Source organism: Patella vulgata, chromosome 1 (genome assembly GCF_932274485.2).
Source record: "Patella vulgata chromosome 1, xgPatVulg1.2, whole genome shotgun sequence".
Taxonomy (NCBI): domain Eukaryota; kingdom Metazoa; phylum Mollusca; class Gastropoda; family Patellidae; genus Patella; species Patella vulgata.
In genome coordinates, this window is record NC_065879.2 from 23049400 (window position 1) to 23073290 (window position 23891).

A 23891-nucleotide genomic window follows, 5' to 3' on the forward strand; every position below is an offset into this window, starting at 1 on the left:
CTAGCCATTATAAATGTTTAATTTTCAGAATGATAATCCATTTTTTTTCAGAATCATTGATGAAACATTACTAGAAAGCTTACTTATTGTACACTTGATCTACAATTTGTATGTTAGAAACTATTGTTTTTTTTACAGAACTTTAAATACCGGTAAATAATAGATCTTTAGTAGGTCAGAGATACATCTATGGAAAGAAGTAATTCAGCTTTTGAACAGTAATGCAAGGCAGGCATTAACAGACAGAATCTGTGTGAAAGTTCTCAAAAACCTCTGAACATGCAAAAACTACCAAAAACAAGAGCTAAGGAAAAGGGCAGACACTTAAGATTTTATATAGTTTGGATGAAATTATTTTCAAACTCTTGACTTTAATTCCATATTTTCTTTTTTCTTGGATTTTGAACTTCAACTAACGACCACGCTCACTTAATTAGAATCCAGGTTATGATGTTTGAAATTCTCGACTACTCAGATTACTTATCATGCTCCTTAGTTTACGCAGAAATGTTCATAATCAAAGTTAGTCAAGGTATTGATGTAAAGTTTAATGACACTATATGCCATGTCTAATCATGCTCACTGATTTAGAATAAAAGTTATCATGATCCAAAGTCCCAACCCATCAACTTGAAGTCTCTGTTCACCCATTTGAAAGGCAGGGGACAATCAAATATTGGTTTAATTTTTTTTTAAAATAGGCTGTATGTTGAATATAACATAATGCAACCCTGCGGCAATAATGCATATTATTATTATATACTTCATCATTTGAAAAGCCTCTATTTATATAGTAAATATGTTCAATTTTATTCAGTTTAAAGTAATATTTGTATAGAGGGAAACGTAAACTGGCTAAGGCTAATACAAATTTCTGATAAGAGCTAGGTCATTTGTACTAAAAATTGATTTATTGATTTTTAGAGGTGAACTATTTTAGATACTGATGTCCTCAAACTTTCTATTCTAATCAAATTTATAACTGTTTATATTTAACTTGGATCTGATTTTAATCTACTTTAACAAGAGAACATGTGCGACTATTTTTCTTTATTTCAATTCTGAGCATTTAATTCATAATCGAAAAAAACAATTACATCTAACAATCTTTTATGGGAATTCTCTGGTTTCCTCCCACTGCTAAAGACCCCTACGCGCAAGCAAGTTATTGAAATAAAATTGAACCATATGTTAGTCTCGATATGACCTAGTTTGTGTCGAGTGGACATAAAACCCCATTTCTCTCTCTCTTTATGGCAATGCAGATACTCTAAGTGTAAGACAAGAAATTGATCTGTCATGAAAACTCAACATTCAATTTGATTAATATCTGACGTTTTTGTACTTAAACATACTCAAAAACACACTTTTATGGATAACAATTACTATGGTTTATTTCACTGCGACGTTTCAATGTTTCACTGTTGAAACGTTGCAGTGAAATAAACCATAGTAATTGTTATCCATAAAAGTGTGTTTTGGATTATGTTCCAATTACTAAATGCCATTCAAAGAATATACTTAAACATACATCATGCAAGAGCTAAATCTGTCTATTGCAGGTCTTTCTTTAGGCCTGAAATGTTATCTAAATTAAAATTAGATATTAATTAACCTATCCAGACCATAATCAAGTCTAGATGGCATTGCTAGCCTGCGATCTTTACTGGATTATGAGCCGATTTACTGCATAACTTTCCTTCACGATTGAACGATTAAATGGATAATCGAAACTATGCTGTTTATCGTACTGACTTTAGTAATGATGATCGGTTCATAGTTGATCAATTTGAATGAGATTTTCAGCAAATTGCCTTTACATTATTTAGTTTTTAACTATTATAGTGAGAACTGCCAAGTCGTTATCGAATCTCCCATGATGTATCTTTAATGTTTTGTATCATATATTTAACAGGACCACATTTGACTTATCAGTATGTTTTTATTTATGCAGTGTAAACAGCAAATGAAAACACTGATGTACATGTATTTATAAACTCATTAATGTCTTGTGTTTTATTTAGCTGACATCAACCTTTCCAAAACAATAGCCGCTTGGAATATATGCCTGCTTTAATGCAACATATAATTTGACATGGAGATATTAATGTGTATTAAAGTCAATGTGACCCACAGCATCCTTTTCTAAAATATATAAAATGGCGTTGTATCTTGTCAACACAATACTTCACACATTTCATGACAGCCATATGATAATTTTTAATTCTAGGGAGGAGAATCTTACCACGACAGTAGCATTTAATCCTACTCTTCCAATTACAAGGTTTCAAATGTTTTTTTTTATGTTTATTTTTTAAGTGCACTTTGAACAAATTCACCTATCAAACATTGATATACATGTGTTAAGATTCATTATATGAGTTGAACTTAGTAGGGGTTTTTAAGGAGATCAGCAGATTTGGAATCTATGATAATTTAGTAGGGCTATGCTGACTAAAATATTGAGAGCGAGAGAGAGAGAGAGAGAGAGAGAGATGGGGTTTAATGTCCACTCGACACAAACTAGGTCATTTCGGGACTAACACATAGTTCAATTTTTATTTAAATAATGCGTTTTACGCGTAGGGGTCTTTAGCAGTGGGAGGAAAACGGGGAACCGGAGAAAACCAACGAGGTTGGACAGACGACCCTACTCCTTGCCACATACAACCGGGGATTCGAAACCACGCCAGTTGACTCATTGACAGACGTTATGATACAGTGCTCACATGCTAACCATTCGGCCACACCCCCCCCCTAAAATATTGTACGAAATTATTTCAATTTATTTTCTTCTTAAACGTGATGTCTCTTTAAGTCCCGAGTAAGAAAGTTCACATTTACAAATACATTTACTGTACATACATTAGTATCATTAGGGCTTCTCATATTACAAAACACTCATGATCATTTATGTAACCTAAATTCCTATTATTTACTAATTTAAAGAGGAAGTCTCAGATATAACAGGACCCAAAAATAAAAGGGAATTTATTCATTTCACTAAAATATATTTCGGACTGTGAAACTTTATATTTAATACAATTTGTTTGCATATATCTTGATCAACATGGTTAATGGCCACTTATTATCAAAGTCATCTTGATGACTTTTATGCTGGGACAGCTAAACCCATCTTTTGTAGCATCAAGTTTCTTGAAAAAGTACAAAGTTATAAAATATAATGCTTGAAAAAATGTCATTTTTGGAGTTCAGAATGCCCTGGTATTTAAAGTTATTGCTTCAAAAGTATAGTCAATTTTAAGTATGGGAACTATACAAACTGTGCAAACAAACAAACATGCCCAAATGTCTGACCCCTTGGCGTTAGGTTCAGATGAAATAATTACACTTCAAGTTTAAGCTCTGTACATGTATTCTCAATTACTTCCAGTAAACATACATATATAGCCTGAAGCTTAACTTAAAGCCACAATGCAGCAGAGGGCTAATAATAAGTATTTTCTTTACTTAAATTTAACAAAAGTATTGGTTGAAAATTGTTTTTTAGATAGTAAAAAAAGAAAATTGGGATAGATGCCATCTTCGTGGCCTCAATGCTCATGGATAGAAATGAGTTATCCTTCGGTCATCCACAGGCCACAATCAGTAGAAACTCAGGTGATCTTTAAATGACCATACAGTCTTTAAATTAAGAACACGTTTTAACTATTGAGATGTGTCTTCTGCCTTTAGAAGTAGCCGATAAATTGTTTGGGTATATCTGCATGCGAACGAAGTATAACAAAAGTTACATTGATATAAATGTACTCTCTGACATTTCTGAGTTCAAATATTTGATACATCATGTAGATTTTAACTTTTAACATTTGTAAAAGATTATCCTAGTGATAATTATTGGAATACTTTCTACCTGCTGGCTCAGATTATCACACATATTTTTAGCATTAGTAAATCAGATAAAGGCCTGGTATGATAAGCTTATAATCATATCATTAAAACAATGCTTACAGGTACAAGTGCAACATTTCAGATATTCCTGGATTAGGAATGAGATGAAAGCACGGATTAAACTTAAAAACAACATGTACAACTGGATATAAATAAATCCTGTCTCCCTGAATTTTTTTCTGAAAGCTGATCTGATGGTCCAATTTGACGTGCTCTAGAATGAAATATTTAATTTGACAATTTCACACAGATATGCTTTACATTTGGCATGTACTTGAGGCTTTTTATAGTAGTGCTTTTGTCTGGTTGGTAAAATCATTTATTCAATTTTATGTGATTTTACAAGGCAGTTACATTGTGAATTTTTAAATTAAAATGTATGCAAAATATGCCTCAAATCTGCTCAGCATAGTTGAGATATATAAATGTTCAAACTGCTGTACAATATTTGTATTAGTTTCCAAGGAAATATCTTACTCTAAGTCAGTAATTCAGTGCTTGGGTTTTTGATAATTAAAAGAGTTTATAATTAATTTGAATCTGATATTACTCAAAAGTGTAAGAATGATAATACCACTTTAAAATGATGTAAAATAAACCATTGTAGAGGCCACACATAAAGAATAAGATTATTTCTCACAGATTATGTCATTATCTATCAGTGTAAAACAGTTTAACACGTTAAATCTAGTTTCTTGGGTTTACTTTTAAGAAAACAAATACTGTACATTTTAAACAATGTAATACATGTGTCTTTCATAATTAAATCTGTAGCTATATCATTTCAAATCACGTTTCTCAGTTTGGTCATACATGTACATGACCTGATAGAAAAATAACATTCACCAATCTGAAACCAAATGTAATTTATATGAATAACAAAAAAAATTAAATTAAATAAGGTCAACAATTATTTGAGCCATTCTGAATTGCTTTCAAACTTTAACACCTGTATATTGTGAAAGTGGAATCTCTAAAAGAAATATAATTTCACAGACCAGTTAGAATGAAATTAATATTAGAAAAGGGAGACTGTCAGTGAATTATTTGCAAATTATAATTCAAACTTACTGCATGGGGTGCCTACATTCATTATCCATTATTTAATGTAACTGTATTCATTTACTTTACAAGTATTTTCTTGAAAACATTGAGCAGGAGAGAATACTGTTTGAAACATCACAGAAATCATTAATATTAATTTTTCTTCTATGTAAACTTATACCAATTTATTGCTCTATCCATTTACTAAATGCCTCTTTATAAAAGATTATTATGTTTTAACATTAGATCAAGACAATAACTCAGTATTATAGGTTGGGCCTATATATATACGGACCACTACTATCACCTTTTTTAATAAAAAAAATCATAAAATATATAATGTTAATAATATGACATCTTAAGTTTTAAATAAAAGATCTTTCTAAAAAAAAACATCATCTGTCCATCTGAAGTTGGCCATCCTTACATGTATATATACAATCATAAAATAATACTGGAACATATCTTTTACTTTTGTACATTTTTTGCTGTTGTACATTTTTTCAAATATATAGGCCCTAGTTTAATTGTAATAAAGCAATGGCACATGCCTAAAACAATAACAATGAATTAACATTCCTAACATTTGTTATCGTAAACTTGGTCTGATGCAGGCCTACCCTACATTTAAGGGAAATTTTATAAAACATCATAATACTGGGAGAAAAAAAAAATTGCTCCACTATTTACCACCATTGTGACTGGAATAAGTTCAGCTGATCCCTATTTTTATTTTTAAATTTATTTTTACTGTAGTAAGCTAGTAGCAAGAGTATATGAAAAAATCCTTATTTATAAAATCTCTATTGCATATATACTTATTTATATTTATAGACAATATGCATTGACTAGACCTGATAAAAAAACATAGGACTATCTTGACGTCCACGATCATCAATCCAGAAATAAGCGCAATTAATAGCACATACATAGTATTATAGTTTATACTAACCGGGTACTGAATATATTGCTTCTGCCATTCTGGTGTAAGATGAGCTCGAAGATGCTCTGCAAATTTCATGACTGGAACTGTTCTCCTTCAATGTAATTATTAAGTGTATCCCGACATTTAGCTGGTTGTTATTGAAATAGATATATTAGATAATGAACAGCACAGCCTAAAGGAAACAAGAAACCTGTGAAAGGTTTGTTGTTGTCGGAAGTTCTCTGAATAATAAATTACAAATTGAAGTTGTCTCCCGTAGATAAAGTAACACAGAGTTTCGGTTATCCAGTCCTAGAGATAAAACGCAAGGATGGCAAACTGGTCCGTGATAAAAGGAGAGAGGGAGAGAGAGAGAGGAGAGAGAGAGAGAGGGAGAAAACCAGCGGCTGCCAGGCAGGATACGCCCAAATTTTGCAAGAGATGGATAGAGAACAAGCTAAAAACAAACGGGATTTTTGTACAATCAGGGGCAATAATCCAGAAAGTTATGGTCTGAAATGCGCAAATATCAAAAAGTAAAAAGGACTGTCGTTCGGATATAAAGATATGTTTCAAGTTTCATCATAATCGGATAAAAATTGTGAGCTTTAGAGGGCCCACAACCTTCGTAGCATACTTTTACACAATTTGCGTACAAAGTGCGGCCATTTTGTTGAGCGCAGTTTCATTTCCATTTTCCCGAAATGCGAATTTAACCATCATTATGGTGGGAATGGTGATATATTTAAACGGTTTTTAAAATAGGAAAAAAAAAATTGTGACCTCCAGAGAATCCGCATGCTAAAAATGCAATTTTTCGAACAATCAGGACTTATAATCCAGTAAGTTACGTTCGGATATACGCGATTATCAAAAGGAACCAAGATCTTAGTGTGTAATGCTGATATATTCACAAGTTTGTTTTTTTTTAAATCAGATAAAAAATTGTGACCTCTACATGGACCGCAACGTGATTTTTTGTACATTCAAGGGTCATAATTCAGGAAGATACAATCCGATACGCGCGAATATCGAAAGGAACCAAGATCTTTGGGTTATAAACATGTATTTCAACTTTCATCAAAATCGGAAAAAAAATTGTGACCTCCAGAGGATCCACAACCCTGATACACAATATTTTGACACTATTTGCGAACGAGGGGCGGCCATTTTGTCAGTCAGTTTCGAACTCAATCATTCTAAGGGTGTAACAGTGATATATTCAAACGGTTTTGTAAATCGGATAAAAATTGTGACCTCTGGGGTCCACAAGCTAAAAACGCGATTTTTCGTACACTCAGGGGCCATAATTCAGGAAGTTATGGTCCGAAATGCGCGAATATCGAAAGGAACGGAGATCTGTGTGTTATAAACATGCATTTCAAGTGTCATCAAAATCAGAGAAAATTGTGACCTCCAGAGGGTCCACAACCCTGATACGCAATATTTTGACACTATTTGCGAGCGAGGGGCGGCCATTCTTTCCGTCAGTTTTTGTCCGATTTTTACGAAATTCGAACTCAACCATTCTTAGGGTGTAACGGTGATATATTCACACGTCTGTTTTCAATCGGATAAAAATTGTGAACACTAAGGGGTCCACAAGCTAAAAACGCGATTTTTCGTACAATCAGGGGCCATAATTCAGGAAGTTATGGTCCGATATGCGCGAATATGGAAAGTAACCGAGATCTGTGGGTTATAAACATACATTTCAAGTTTAAACCAAATCGGATAAAAATTGTGACCTCTACAATGTTCACAAGCTAAAAACGTGATTTTTCGTAAAATCAGGGGCCATAATCCATGAAGTTACAGTCCGATACATGCCAATATCGAAAGGAACCAAGATCTTAGGGTGATAAACCTATATTTCAAATTTCATTGAAATCGAATAAAAATTATGACCTGTGGGCGTATAAAAAGGGGTTTAACGTCCACTCGACACAACTAGTTCATTTCGAGACTAACACATGGTTCCATTTTAGTTCAGTAATTCGCTTGCGCGTACTCGCGTAGGTTCTTTAGAAGGGGGGGGGGGGCGACAAAAAGAATGACAGTTTAGTTTATTAGTAACGCTATAACCAGTCTAATGTTTAATAAATGCAAATCATAAAACGTATTAAATGTTCTCATTATTACAGCGTATTCTAATTTTCTCTCTTATATGTACAGTAGGGCGCATCAAACCCCCTCATATCGTCAGATTGTATGTACAAGTAGATCGCTTAAAATGTTCCACTTGTGGGTAGAACAAATTCTGTAAAATTTTGCGACGATCTGGTTATGTTTATGTGGTCAACCCAACAGCCTGATAAAATGGCTACTCCAAGTGTGTGTGTGTGAGTTAGTTGTATTTTATGCCAGCTTCCACCGACGTGATATCGCGGACAGCTACTCCCTGTACACAAATAGTGTTAAAGTATGTAACACCAAGGTTGCGGATATGTTTATATCACAAACATCTTGGTTGGTTCGATTTGCTTGCAAATCTGACTGTAACTGCCTGCTGAATTATGGTCCCTATTGTACGAAAAAGAAATCTTGATTTTAGCTTATGGTCCCGCTAGAGGTCACAATTTCTATCCGATTGCAAAAATTACACCCTAGTGATGGTTGAGTTCGAATTTCGTAAAATGGCCGCCCATTCTACGCCAATAATGTAAAAGTATGTAATACCAAGGCTGTGAACCCTCTAGAGGTCACAATTTTGATGAAACTTAAAATATATATTTATATCCCAAAGATCTCGGTCTCCGCCATCATTCTCCCAGTTGGTAGATAACAGAAATAGGACGAACATTCCCATTTTATTCATTCATTCCCCAGCTACAATTACCAAAATATAGTCACCTAAAACATTATTGAAAAGAATGTTCCTTCTTAAGCTCTATCCGATCATTATTCCACGTGTTTTACTTATCATCAGAAAGGAATTAACATTATATACAAAGCTAAACATATCTTATCGACCATTTAACATTGATTGATTTATCTATCTTTAAAGTCTCGCTCTTGTTGATAAACAATTTTAATTTAAAGAGAGAGAGAGAGAGAAATGGGGTTTAACGTCCACTCGACACAAACTAGGTCATTTCGGGACTAACATATGGTTTAATTTTATTTCAATAATTCGCTTGCGCGTAGGGGTCTTTAGCAGTGGGAGGAAACCGGAGGAACCGGAGAAAACCCATGAGGTTGGACAGGCGACCCTACTCCTTGTCACGTACAACCGGGGATTCTAAACCACGCCAGTCGACTCAATGACAGACTTTATGATACAGCGCGCGCACGCTAACCATTCAGCCACCCACCCCCCTTTAAATTTAAAAAATAACGGAGGAAGCTCTTAGCTTGTAGTTGCACACAATTATTGATTAGCATGCTTCAATCATAACTAAACATCGTTGCACCCGGTCAAAACAATTATCGTCAAAATTAAGTTACCGAAATCCGAACAATCAGATTCTTTGGTGGACGGGTAGTAAAAAGTGAAAGGAAAATAATATATAATTTTTTGGGGTGAAAAAACACCAAACATTTTGCCTTCCAGTCGGCAAAATACAGAGCGCGAAATCCCACGACTTTTTGGTCTTACTAGGCGACTGTATGACATGATCGCCCGTTATACGCAATATGAAACATTTATCACCGATGTCTTAGACGCTCTTGCTCCAAATGTTTAAAAAACTGTGACTGACAAACCTAGGGCCCCATGGTACAGTGAAGCGCTATCTGACCTGAAAAAAAATCGTCATTGCGAAAGGAGATGATTTAAATCCGGACTGGTTGTACATCGTGAGATATTCACATCAAAACAACACTATTATTTTCGACACTTAGATGCAGCCAAACAATATTGCCACAAATTAAGGAATTATTTAGAATTATCGATCAGTTATCGGGTGGTAAAGGTGCTGATGTGTCAATAACACACACTATAACATCTTTGGAAACCATCATATATGCGAGGCCTTTGTTGATTTTTATTTTTTTTCTCCGACATAGTAAGTTATTTGTCTACGGAATGGAGCAACACCATTGACGAGTTCTCCACTCTTCCCAACCATACATTCAGTTTTTGCTCAGTAACTCCGGATGTTGTTATACACACGATTGCCCCACCCCACCCTCCCTTCAAAGGCATCCTCGCTGAAATCTGATTAAAATACAGATCTATATTTCGTTTCGTTTTTTATACTTTCGATGGCCTACACTACATGAAGATCTGGCCGGTTGTAGTGGAAGGTCGTCAGAGGTCATACGAGCGGATTTTGACCCTATGACGTCAGACATTTGGTTAACCAATCCGCGTTGATGTTTCTAGTGGGTTACCCACAGTTCCGTGCACCTCACGCCAAAAACTCGCCGTAACAGTTCGTTTCATTGGCTAATCCCGCACATCATCCAGAACGCGGGTTATTTAACAACTCTTCCAGATCCTAGTGTAGTAAAGACAAGTAAAACGAAATTTTGAACTATAAAAAACGAAAAGAAATGGTATCTGTGTTTTAATCAGATTGTGCTCTCTGGATATTTTATCAACCAATCTACTTAAAGATTGTCTCCCAGAACTAGCACCAACTCTAGTATGTTTATTTAATTCGTCACTCCACCCGCTATTCGTTGATTTAAATGTGCTGTAGTGAAACCAACTCTTAAAGAAGGCGGGATTTCTATTCAAAACACTGGAACTTATAAAGTGTGCTTTCATCGCCTCCTCCCCTCTCTACTCAAATACAACTGTATTTAACAATCATTAACAATAAATAGTATTATTTATTTATTATACATGTGCGTCATTAAAAAGGGAAAACATGTATTATTTAATTACGGGGTATCTCACTTAACAAATGAATCAATTTCAGTGTCGAATACGAAATGTGGCACAGTTCTGTTTGTGGGTGGCCTTATACGTTTACGGAATACAGTATTTTCAGATTAATTTTCATAACATTAATTACTACCATGTTTCATTGTTTGAACGTTTTTGGTGCCAAATATGTCATTTTCAGGGAAGGGACATAACTGCGATCGGGGCACACCTTCGTATAAATATGATGGACTGACATGGCAAAGATTTGTGAAAATAAACGAAGACGGAGGACTGACATGGCAAAGATTTGTGAAAATAAACTAAGACAGGATATGTACGGAGGAAATGGTTTGAATATGGTTCAAGGCAAGTTGAATATTGTAATTTTAATATCTTTGCAATACTTTTATTCGGGATCAGGGTGTTTATAAATAGTTTTTGTTTACACTAACTGTGTTGGAAGTCAGACAGGCGACTCCATCTCCAAATAGGGGGTGGGGTGTTTTGTCCTGCGACGACTGTTCCAATGAAGACCGGCATACACCATACAGTGAGCTATTAATAGAGACTTTTGGCAAGGGAAATTTTTCCATCCGTATTACTCAGAGCATACAGGGTCTGGCCAACTGATGTCATGGACGCAATTTTGTTACCCATTCTTACGTTGCAGATAGAGTCACAGTACAGTGTGTGGCCCATTTATATGTTTTAGATCTGCGCAAATGTATTTTTATGTTCACTCAAGTGTAGGGAGAGAGAGAGAAATGGGGTTTAACGTTCACTCAACACAAATAAGGTCATTTCGGTACTAACATATGGTTCAATTTTATTTCAATAATTCGCTTGCGCGTAGGGGTCTTTAGAAGTGGGAGGAAACCGGAGAAAACCCACGAGGTTGAATAGGCGACCCTTCTCCTTGTCACATACAACCGGGGAATCAAAATCACACCAGTTGACTCAGTGACAGACCTTATGACGCAGCGCGCACGTGCTAACCATTCTTCGTCCTCCCCCCGCCACTCAAGTCTCAAGTGTAGGGGTAGACAATAATTTCAATAAATCAATTAATCACAATATCTAAATTTTATTGACAATATTTATTTTTTTATTATTTCAACATTAAAAATACCGTGGATCAAACATTCTTCAGATTTCAGTGCTAATAGAAATGAAATGAAATGGGTTTACGTCCTGTTGTTCTGCGCCGACTGGGTGCGTGAAGACGGGTATACGCTATACAGTGTGCTGTGATGGAAATTTTGCCAGGACAGCGGCACTACGACCTACTCTTATATCGAATTCCAACTGCTAAGGGATCTTTTACGTGCACTCCAATATGTACACGGGACCTCGATTTTTTTTGGTTCCATCTGAATGACTATACGATGCCCCCTGTGAGGCCTTCTGTCCTATACACCACTGCCAAGGGGGAACCACGCTCAAAAATTCCGATGAACTTTCTCGGCCAATCCGATTCCTAGAAAATTCTTAAGCACGTTCTTGTGCTTAGATTTTAGGTAGACTTTGCATTTAAGTAAACATATCTATCTTGCGTTCCCAGAAAATTCTTAAGAAGGTTCTTGTGCTTAAATTTTAAGTAGACTTCAGTGTAAGTACAAGCACGTTATTATGTGTTCCAATCTAAGCACAAGTCTCAAGCAAGGTATACGGCTTGCTTACCAACCGTACTGCTTCAAACGAGATGGCTGACCATAGAGTAATCCGACGGCATTTCCTACATCTTTTGATACCAAAGAGACAAGCTTTTGAAAATTTCGCTTCTTAATACCCTGAAAGCGTTTTATTTATTTATATCAATTAGTAAACAATACAAACAAACGGTCTACTTTAAGATGTGCTTGCGTTGTTTTTTTTTTAGCTTGCGGCACATTTTATATGTGTATAGGGGACTTGTCAAATGCATCTAAATGCTCCTTATAAAGATTGTGCTTCTTTATTTTCATTTGTGTTTAAAAAACAAAGAACTGACGGCATATTTATTGTTTTATCCCCCGAATCTTTAGAACATACATCCAAATGCATCCCGATTTAAGCATATCCGGTATCAAACATGTCCAAAAGAACAACAACTACCAGGTGCTTATCCCCCTGAATCCCATCAAGTGCACCCTGGGCCCACAGCTTGTTATATCTATACTAATATTTGTGACTGTCGTTTGTCTGTCTCTCTGTCTGTCTGTTCGGGATTGGCGGCTACACTAGGTCTGCCCCGAGTCTGAAATTTGGGGTATAGGGGTAGCTCGGACCGGGGAGTAACATAGGCCAGGTGGCGTTAGTCTACCACTTCCGGTTTCGGGGTTATGACCCCCGAGCGAAGCCGGGCATTCTTCTAGTACTCACTAAATACGGTCGATCGTTTTTCAAAACGCCAAATGAGTCAACGCTGTTGTTTGTTGTTTATTACAAATTTAACGCCCAATACATAAGGCATTATTTTATGGACAGGTTGATTTAATTAAGTTTTTTACTTATGAAGGAGTAACGTATAGAAGATGGGTAAAAACACTAAAAAATAAAAAGTTCTTGCATATCTAAAAGTCACTTTAAAACACAGTTTTGAAATTGCTGTCGTGACAAGAGAGGGCGGGTCATCTTCTCACTTTGTCATAATTAAAACAAGTTAAAACAGGAGGTCCAGCTGTTTGATGCCATTTGCAGTGGATTGAAAAAAAAACCCCTTGGGAAAAAGAATCCGCTTCATTATCCAGTTATATAGTGCCTGTCGAGTGGACGTTAAACCCCATTTCTCTCTCATTATCCGGATTATTGTAAACAAGTAAGTCGTTAAACTCCACTGCACCCATTCATTTATTCATTCAAGATTCGCTGTCATTGAATGAAACGTAAAATATTATAAATAACCATAACATATTGCTAAACCAACCTAATAAAATATCACCGCGTATGTTTTATTTGTTTTTTTTCCACTGTTGCACTGTATTATTAAAGTTAAAGTAGATGTTACCTGAGTAATATCCGGAATAGTCTAATTGACGTCACAGAGATCCTGAATTGCACAATAAATATTAACTTTCAATTGCAATCCTTATATCGGGATTATATAAATCCGTGTACTATCAAATTCTACATTATTGTCGAGACCTCGGTAGCGTCTTTAAAACAATGAAGTACGCGTTTACTTGGTGAGTGGAAATTTATTTCTTAGTGTATATAAATTACACATACATTTAATTACACATTAGATTTAATAACATAACTACCTACATATTTACCTGTTGACAGTAAATGTCTTATTTTAATTTCAGACCATCATTTTGTCATTTTCTAAAGATCAATTTATGTCCTATTTTGATTTCAGTTCATCAATTTTATTATGTTATTTTCTAAAGATCACTTCATTACTTAACGTATTCTATCGGTCTAACTAATTACTTCTCCAATAAGTTATTTGTAATTTTGATGACAAATCATGAATTGTAGCCCCTCCTTGGTAAGAAACCAATGAATAAAATCAGGGGATAGAATAAGAAAGATAGGCTGATTATTTACATAATATTCATAAATCTACATTTTAGAAGTTTTACGATCATCACCGGGACATATTTAATATTATGGGTATATCTGTGGCAATCATACGTTTGATTCAAACATGAGTTTCCCTTTCATAGAGAGTTAAATGTCATTTTGGGACTAACATATGGTTCAAATTTATTTCCATAATTCCACTTCCAGTGAGAGAAAACTCCCGAGGTTAGACAGGCGATCGTTGTTATGTTAAGGTTTTGAATCGAAACCACGCCACTTGACACAATAACCACTCCGTTAGACCACTTGATTCACCCACACCCCATCTCCTTCACGGGATTAAGTGTCGTTAAGCTTGACACATTACAAGCGAGAGAGGGAGAGAGAGAGAGATGGGCTTTAACGTCCACTCGACACAAACTAGGTCATTTTGGGACTAACATATTATGGTTTAATTTTATTTCAATAATTCGCTTTGCGCGTAGGGGTCTTTAGCAGTGGGAGGAAACCGGAGGACCCGGAGAAAACCCACGAGCTTGGACAGGCGACCTTACTCCTTGTCATGTACAACCGGGGATTCGAAACCACGCCAGTTGGCTCAATGACAGGCCTTATGATACAGCGCGCACGTGCTAACCATTCGACCTACAGAGATCTGTCAGTGTATGCTTACAGGGCTTTGGATACAAAAATAAAGCTCTATCAACTCGTTCAAGTGAGAAGTGTTCTAGAAAATATGCTAACCATGTCCTGTGAACTACATATGTCACTGCTTCTGGTCAACTGGGGCAGTGATTTAGACCTGGATTTTATATATATATAGTATCTTACGAACAAAGATGTTGAATGTCAAAACCAGACTCTGGTAGAAAATCTGCATATGAAGTCATGATAATAATAATAAAATCTTAGAACAATACAACATAATTTGATGGGTAACACCTTGATCCGCATCCGTTAAGAAATTATTATATTAAACCAATGTAAACTTTAAATTACCATGATTGAAATTGGTATTGATCGATATGGGGCTTACAAGTTGATTAGGTCTAGTAATTCCGAAGCGACAAAAAACCGGGGGGATTAGATAGCCGAATGGTTAGCACGTGCGTACTGTACCTATCATAAGGCCTGTCATTGAGTCAACTGGCGTGGTTTCGAGTCCTCGGTTGTACGTGACAAGGAGTAGGGTCGCCTGTCCAATCTTGTGGGTTTCCTCCGGGTCCTCCGGTTTCCTCCCACTGCTAAAAGACCCCTACGCGCAAGCGAATTATTGAAATAAAATTAAAAACCATATGTTAGTCCCGAAATGACCTAGTTTGTGTCGAGTGCACGTTAAACCCCATTTCTCTCTCTCTCTCGCGACCAAAAACCGAGGCTTCCCGGATCAGTCAGAGGATTGGTAACATATCCGCTTTAAACTGAATAGGGTTGGGAAGTTGAATGGATAAAGCGTGTGTGTTGCATCATAAGGTTTGTCATTGAGCCAAGTGGCGTGGTTTCTACTGCCCGCTTGTGCTTGGCAAGGTGTGCCGTCGCCTGTCCAGCCTCGTGGGTTTTCTCGGGGTCCTCCCCTACACGCAAGCGAATTATTGAAATAAAACTGAAAAATATGCCAGTCTCGGAATTACCTAGTTTGTGTCGAGTGGACATTAAACCTCTCTCAATACCTTATTACTTGCACATTTACATCTAGCTGTAATGCCTTGTTGTTATATAAACGTCCGTGGTGGTACCATGTTTTTATTTTTCAGGATTTTAATTGTACTGGAGTGTACATGTATAATCGATGTACAGGGGTATGGGGGATACAGAGACAAAATACCAAATGGTAAGAGAGTGCCACATCCCTGTAAACCGAATTACATCTGGAATGGTGTTGGACATCAAACATCTGCTGGGGGTGGCTATCGAAATCCTTTTGGGGAAGACTTTGCGAAAGCTGGACATGTAAGGATCTCTATTTGTAAAATTTCAATCCCATGAATGTATTTGATGACACGGGTGTGATGAACTGGGAATATACAAGATAGAGGGATTCTATGGAATGTAATTTAAAATTGTTTATTACGGAACGACGTTTTACTAGGTTTCATTAAGATTCGAGAAGCCTAATCGAAACATCTCTCGGTAATAAACAGTAATTGTATTCCATTCGTTGTATTCTAACCAAATAATCAAATTTTTTTAAAAATGTGCTGGTTTATAGCTTCGAAAGACATCAGTTAATATCTGCACAAAAATATACCTCCTCTGAGCTTTGTGTTTCCTTGGTATTGTTTATCTCTGTTTTATACAACATTTTAGTTATGGACAAAAGAGTTATGTGGGGAAGATTCTGATGGAGATGGTTTAACAAATGGTCATGAATTAGGTGACCCAAATTGCACTTGGTCTCAGGGCAGTCTGGACCCAGATAGTACGAGAATCTCACACCCAGGTATGTCATTATTCTTGTTCACTTACATACGGGTCATCTGCTGAACACCATTTTGGACTTTTACTTCTCTACAACCAATAAAGACCCCGAGGCCTAAGCGAATTATCGAAAGAAAAAATTTAAAGAGGATTTCTTCATGATGTTTTACCTTTTTAGGAAGTCGTGAGTTCAAATATACTAGACAATATTAGATTTTCAAGCCGAATCTGGTGGACTTTCTCACTAAAAGTTCTACATGAAAATATAATATTCTTCTTGAAGAAATCACGCAATTTCCGGAATGTATATTTGTCCGCAATGAATTTACCGACGTCCGTATCATTCTGTATATGTTGTAGGCGTCTGTGAGCCATGGAATGACCCAAAATGCCAGAAGCAATTTTCATGGATGATGGAGGCCTGTAAACCGGAAAAGTTTACTTGCGATGCACTTAACGAAGTCGGTAAGTTTACAATTTGTATACAGAATTAACACACCTTTTGGGGTTAGTGAATTTCCCAAATAGATGTATAATAATATAAGGTGTTCTATATGGTACGTATGTTATAAAATAGATACATAACCTACCTACCATATTTATAGCTGAATAGGTATATTGTACTGATAAATAGAAAAACTTGGTATATACAAACCAATGTAGGCTACTGTTTTTGAATAATGTTTTTCAGTCCAGAAAATTTATGGAGATGGGAAACAAAGTTATCTTATTATTCTTGTTTAAGTTTTTTATTTTTAAGTATCTTGGTCTTTCTGATCTTACCCGCGACTTTTACTTGTTTCACGTGATTATCATTTTGCTTATTGTTTTGTATTATCGTCGTGTTTTTTTTAAATATGTTCATAGGTGTAAAGAACATGACAATAAACTTCCCAAATACATCAGTACCTGTCGAAGAAACGACCTATGTGTGTATGGAATTTGAACTTGATAATACTGGAGATTATCATATGGTAGCCACTCAACCCATTATTGATAACTTGAATGTTATGCACCATGCTGTTATATTTGGATGTGAAACTGGTAAGTAATTCTTAATCATACTAACACACAAACATCCTTCTGTGGCTGCGTGAGAGTCAGTCCTTTTTAAACCGACTCTCGTGTGAGATATTTCCTGAAACCATCCTCAGTCAGCATTCTTAATTAACAAAAATAAAGACATGTTGGAAACTAATTACACTCATCAAATTGTGCTTTAAACATTAGATTTGATACAAAATTTGTTATTTCAGTCTGTCAAAATAAGAATATTCTTGCCGATTTCATAATGTGTTATTATAGGCACACTGATCTAGATTATTTCTGACCATGCACCATAAAATGATTTTACTAAAAAGCATATTTGTTCAAAAACTATTGAAATCCAAGATTCCCATTACCTACGTTCTATTGATTTTACGTCGCCATCATGTTTCTCTTGAACATCGTACGCTTTTACCTAAACGATATGTCATTTCGATTTGGCTTCGTGCAATACTTATTTGTACACAAGTGGTTCATTGCTCTAATTCACCAGTTGATTGTACTCTAGTGTATGGACTGTATTAATATCAGTGAATCAAATGAAAAATCATGATCCCGAGTATTACTTCGGTGGCTAGAGATTATCAAATGGTTCATTTCTACAAATAATTTTAAGAAATCTTTTTTATAAGATATTTGTATGACTCATGATGATCACAATTTGGGTTTTCTCCATGTCCTCCGGTTTCCTCCCACCATTAAAAGACCCCTACGCGCAAGCGAATTATTGAAATAAAATTGAACCATGTGTTAGTCCCGAAATGACCTAGTTTGTGTCGAGTGGACGTTAACCCCCCCCTCTCTCTCTCTCTCTCTCTCTCTCTCCATAGTGACCTATGGAGTCGTGTGCTTGTGCATACAAACTTTCTCATAGATAATTATTTTAAATTTCAGATACTCATCCAATTAGATCAAGACCTCATCGATGTGGAATGGTAGCGAGCAATGAATGTAGTCAAATAATAAATATTTGGACCTTAGGTATTGCTGGTGATTGCGTTCATGATAAAATCGGTTTTAGAATTGGAGCCAATGGCATTCGAAGGGTTGCCTTACAGGTAATTCACTGGGGACCTATATAATTGTGTGGGCGTTGTTATTTCCACGGAGGCCGTGGTGGTGGTGCCTTGCCTTAAGGGAACTAGCCTCTCGACGTGTATGTCACGGGTTCGAATTCCGGATTGGGCTCAATATAACCTTATGGGTCGTTATAGCCCTGTTTCCACTGATCAAGAAAGTGTGTCTAATCGTTCGGATGAGACGCAAAAACAGGGTTCACCAATAAACAGATTGATATGTCCTAATTTACATGGTTTTGAAATAGTAAAATTTGGTTCTCGTAAGAAAAGAGCATTCGGAAATTTTGGATTTTTAAACCGACTCTCGTGTGAGATATTTCCTGAAACCATCCTCAGTCGGCATTCTTAATTAACAAAAATAAAGACATGTTGGAAACTAATTACACTCATCAAATTGTACTTTAAACATTAGATTTGATACAAAATTTGTTATTTCAGTCTGTCAAAATAAGAATATTCTTGCCGATTTCATAATGTGTTATTATAGGCACACTGATCTAGATTATTTCTGACCATGCACCATAAAATAATTTTACTAAAAAGCATATTTGTTCAAAAACTATTGAAATCCAAGATTCCCATTACCTACGTTCTATTGATTTTACGTCGCCATCATGTTTCTTTTGAACATCGTACGCTTTTACCTAAACGATATGTCATTTCGATCACAAACATCGATCCCAGAATGGCTTCTAGCCTACATTATTTTTTTAATAGTCTAGATTTTTATTGAAAAAACACATTTGTGTCCTTACTTTTGTTAAAGTTAAGTGATTATTGATTGAAACTTCAATGGTCGCGGATACTATGTTTGACATTATTTCAGAGTGCTCTTATATATGGTCGAAGGAAATATATCTGATTGTCCATTAGGATCGATGGTACTATATATGATTGTCCTTCAGGATCGATGATACGATATCTGATTGTCCTTTAGGATCGATTGTATCCGATTTGGTCACCCTCTAGGATCGATCGTACTATATTTTATTGTTCTGTCTTTCAGTTTCACTGGAACAACCCGACTCTGAAAACAGATTACACGGATGCATCTGGAATGATAATATATTACACAGACACTAAACGTGAGAACGATGCTGGTATACTGACTATTGGTAGTTCATATTTTGAAATCCCACCACGATCTCCTGGCTATGAAGTATCCTCCACATGCCCTGGAAGTTGTACATCATCTTTTATTACTGATAAAATACACATCGTTTCAGCTGTTAACCACATGCATTATTTAGGTGAGTACCGATGAAATACATATGATATGGTTTACAAAAGAAAACGCACTGCGACTGGGGAGTAGGATCATGAGCATGGGTAACCTGGATGTTGTGTACAAAGATTCTGAAGAGACCGTTAAGCGCCCAATCAACCTACAGTATGTCGTTCTTTCAATTCTCCGCTTCAATTTTCCTAATTCAACTTTGAACCTCTACCACACCCCTGTAGCGGGCAACTGAATAGTGTGCCCATACGATATGTCAAGATTTAGATATTAGAGACTTTTGGCAAGCGGAATTTTCCCATCCGTATCACGTATCCATATCGTATACGGGATACGTTGCTTCAATGTAGTTTTAGAGTTTTGGCAGATTATCGCGTCGCGTACGTGTGCGTCGATCAGCTGAGCTTAGTTCTATTACAGCATGACAGATATCTACCAAGATCACCATCTGTACTAGTCAAGTGCCTATTAGAGCCGGGCTATTAAAATAAAATTAATGTCGAATCTGATTTAAAATCTTCGACTTCGACTCGACTGCAATTTTTGGTTTCACTAATGTATCATTTTAGAAAGTTTATACCTCTTTACCAGATTTGCAAGGTCCCGCCTCCCTAAATCACATCAAATATACACCTTCGTGTTCTAGAATACACAAAGATTCATAATAACGCTACGATACAACATTTCAGCGTCTAAAAGTAGCAAAAAAGACGGTAAAAGGACACGACAATGTTATACGGACCTTTTCCGTACGAAAGCTGTTCGATACGTGCTGCCGTATCCGTGTGCCGTATCACGTATGAGAAATACACACACATTGATGACGTCACACGCAAAATCCATACGGATACGCGATACGGACCAGAAAATTACCCTTGCCAAAAGTATCTATTGGATGGTTCTCAAGCGGTGGGAGACAGGATTAAATTTTACACAAACCCTTGGTGAATGGTCTCTTGACATAGAAGTTTTAAGTTTCCTTTAAATACCCGATACATGTTTTGGATTTTAGGTGCCTCCCAGAAAATTGAGCTGTTTCGAAATGGTAAGAAAGTAAGAGATATAACAAGAGATGCTGAATTTAATTATGACAGTCCTGTGGTTTACGAGTAAGTTATAATAAGCATATAATTTTGGTAGGAAAGGATATTGGATATCGGATATCGGATAATAGTTGTTATCAAATGTCACGCAGAACTCACGCCTACCCGGTTTTGTATATACGGAATTTCAGCTGAGAGGAGGAACGTTCCAAAATAACTGACTTTACAATTCACAACTAGTATCTGGTGTTTCGGAACACCCGTCAATTGCCCTCGCTCAAACGGTGGTCAGTCCACTATACCTCACACAATCTGTCGCAGTTCACTGAATCAAAGAAGTACATAATCAATCAAGCGCATACTACTGTACATTGAGTGTCGGTTTCTGCTTAACTTTCCCAGACTACAAAAGTACATACAAAAATTGTTCGTTTTGAATGCCATAAATAACTATATTTTCCAATTAGTACTATGTCCCCTTGGTTTCTCTGGTTTATTACAACCGTGGCTGATTTCATGAGGCGTAAGCGCTAGTCATTCGCCTGCTTAAGTGATGCAGCTCTTAATGATTGAGATAAATTTTAGTTTATGACACAGCTACCTTTTAAGGATTAAATTAATATAAATAATATTAATGACTCTGCATCGAAAAAAAATCATTAATTGCTTATCTGTGTGGTTACATTTAGGGGTTGTCTAGGACGTGAACTCAAATTGTTTTTACTTTTTCAGATTTCCTTCAGCAATAGAAGTTCTGCCAGGTGATACCCTAAAAACTACATGTATTTTCAACTCTATGAATAGAGATAATGTTACTTTTTGTGGAGATGCCACAAGTGACGAAATGTGCTTCGGGTTTCTAACATTTTATCCGAAGGCTAACACCAACAATTATGTTTTTTGTAACACGTGGAAAAGCATTCCTTATTGTGCGATAGACCGTGGTCAGATATTCGATGGATGTGATCTTAAAAAATATTCTAGATATACCAAAGAATCCGCACAACTTTTTTTAGCCCTTAATACTAGCTGTTTTAACGTATGCACGCCAGAGTGTATGGCTGTCATAGAGAGCAATCCGTGCCTTAAAGGTGATCCAAGAGATTTCTTGGACTTTGTTAACAGTTATTCAGATCTCGGAAGAGAAATGAAACGGCTGTATGCACAGTGCAATGATAAATTAACCACTAAACTTACAACACCCGCAAATGATGATACCACTTACACCACTAAAATTAATGTTAGCTCAACTAGTTCCACAAATCACCACATTTACACCACTCAGCCTGTTAATGGTGGCGATGGTGGTATCACAAATAACAATACCACTGATACAACAACTGATGTTAGCGAAACTGGTACCACGAATCATTCTCTTTATACTACTCCGACTGTTAATAGTGGTGCCGGTGGTACCACTTACACAACTAAAATTAATGTTAGCTCAACTAGTTCCACAAATCGCCACATTTACACCACTCAGTCTGTTAATGGTGGCGATGGTGGTATCGCAAATAACAATACCACTGATACAACTGATGTTAGCGAAACTGGTACCACGAATCATTCTCTTTATACTACTCAACCTGTTAATAATGGTGCTGGTGGTGCCACAAATAATGATACCACAGATGTTGATGTTAAAGACGATAATGCAAACAATGATAATGGTAGCCAAGCCATAAGACCAATTAGGGTTTTATTGGCAGTTCCCTTGCTCATTATTTTCATATCGACATTGATTTCACTGTGATGAAAAGTTTTAGTTTTTTTTATTTGTTTGTTTAGCATCTTAGAATGTTTCACGCAATTCAGCAGAAGCTCGATCAAAATATCTTATTTGGCGTTCAGTCAGTCAAGCGTTATTTTGAATAATTAAATTTGTTCTCTGCAAAAAAGAAAAAAAGAAATGTTTTGAATTAAAGGGTTTAATTGGATTCAGTGATGTGTGTATTATACCATTCGTCTTTCTTTGATTCGCAATTCACTCACTCACTCACTCACTCACTCATATTCATATTCATTCATAGATATTCATTCATACATATTCATTCACATTCATTCATTCATATTCATTCATATGTAATTTAATCGTATTAGAATCTCATAGCACCTTACAGACAATTACTTGTTGACAGATAAATGTTTTTATTGCTTTCTTATTGTTTTAAAGTATAATTATATGTTATATAGTCTTTAATGGTTGTTAGTAACATTGTTAATTATGTAATTCCGCTGATTCAGTTTGATATTATTTATCGAAAATCTAAACCATGACGCATTCTATAATTTATACCGTTTCTTAGACAGTGCCTATGTTAATTAGTCGTATATTTCAATCCATGATTTCCAATAAACCGTTTCAAGGATTATTCCAACGTACATGTATTGCGGACAATTCTTACTTCTATATTGTATGTTATATGTACAGAAGTTCGATTTATTAAATAATGTAATTGTTTGAAAAAAAAAAGAACCCAAAACAACATTTGGTGTATTTATAAGTGTGATCTGCTTGTTGAATAAATAAATTATTATGTTATTTAACATATCTTCACTTTTTTGCTATTACCATCCCCCGGTTAGCATAATATTTGATAAAATATATTATACCCCGCTCCCTCATTACACGAAATGAAATGAAATGAGGTTAAACGTCCTGCTATTATGCACCGACTGGGATAATGAAGACGGGCTTACGTCACACATTGGGCTATAAAGTGTATTTTTCATGGACTGCGTTCTCTCCCGGTTTTTCGTAGACACTGTCCCTGACAGACAATAGGTATGGCAAGGGTAAACCACGCAGGAATCCCAAGGAACTTTCTCGGTCAATACCGGAAGCGAGATAGAGAGAGAGAGA

At 35.9% G+C, this 23891-nt stretch overlaps 2 protein-coding genes across 2 annotated transcripts in view; one reads left to right on the forward strand and one right to left on the reverse strand.

Moving 5' to 3' along the window:
- The window catches only part of LOC126826401 (xenotropic and polytropic retrovirus receptor 1), a 30265-nt gene extending 24152 nt beyond the window's left edge, over positions 1-6113 (reverse strand). Inside the window, exon 1 of the mRNA XM_050555576.1 lies at positions 5909-6113. Coding sequence (XP_050411533.1) covers positions 5909-5977 — 69 coding nt within the window. The 5' untranslated portion in view covers positions 5978-6113. The remainder of the gene's footprint in view (positions 1-5908) is intronic.
- Positions 6114-13737: 7624 nt separating this feature from the next.
- LOC126826385 (uncharacterized) lies at positions 13738-23575 on the forward strand. Its single transcript, XM_050555574.1, has 9 exons — positions 13738-13861; positions 15959-16154; positions 16512-16644; positions 16983-17087; positions 17490-17666; positions 18564-18727; positions 19755-19998; positions 20998-21094; positions 21761-23575. Exons 1-9 carry the CDS (start codon positions 13842-13844, stop codon positions 22779-22781), a joined length of 2157 nt encoding a protein of 718 aa, XP_050411531.1. The 5' UTR covers positions 13738-13841; the 3' UTR covers positions 22782-23575.
- Positions 23576-23891: the final 316 nt, after the last annotated feature.

What these genes read in the sequence shown, in the direction of transcription:
- LOC126826385 (XM_050555574.1), top strand. Translation starts at nt 13,842, where the DNA reads ATGAAGTACGCGTTTACTTG. An exon ending in ACTTTGCGAAAGCTGGACAT is followed by an intron (nt 16,155 to 16,511) that starts GTAAGGATCTCT and finishes ACAACATTTTAG; the next exon opens with TTATGGACAAAAGAGTTATG. An exon ending in TATATTTGGATGTGAAACTG is followed by an intron (nt 17,667 to 18,563) that starts GTAAGTAATTCT and finishes TTTAAATTTCAG; the next exon opens with ATACTCATCCAATTAGATCA.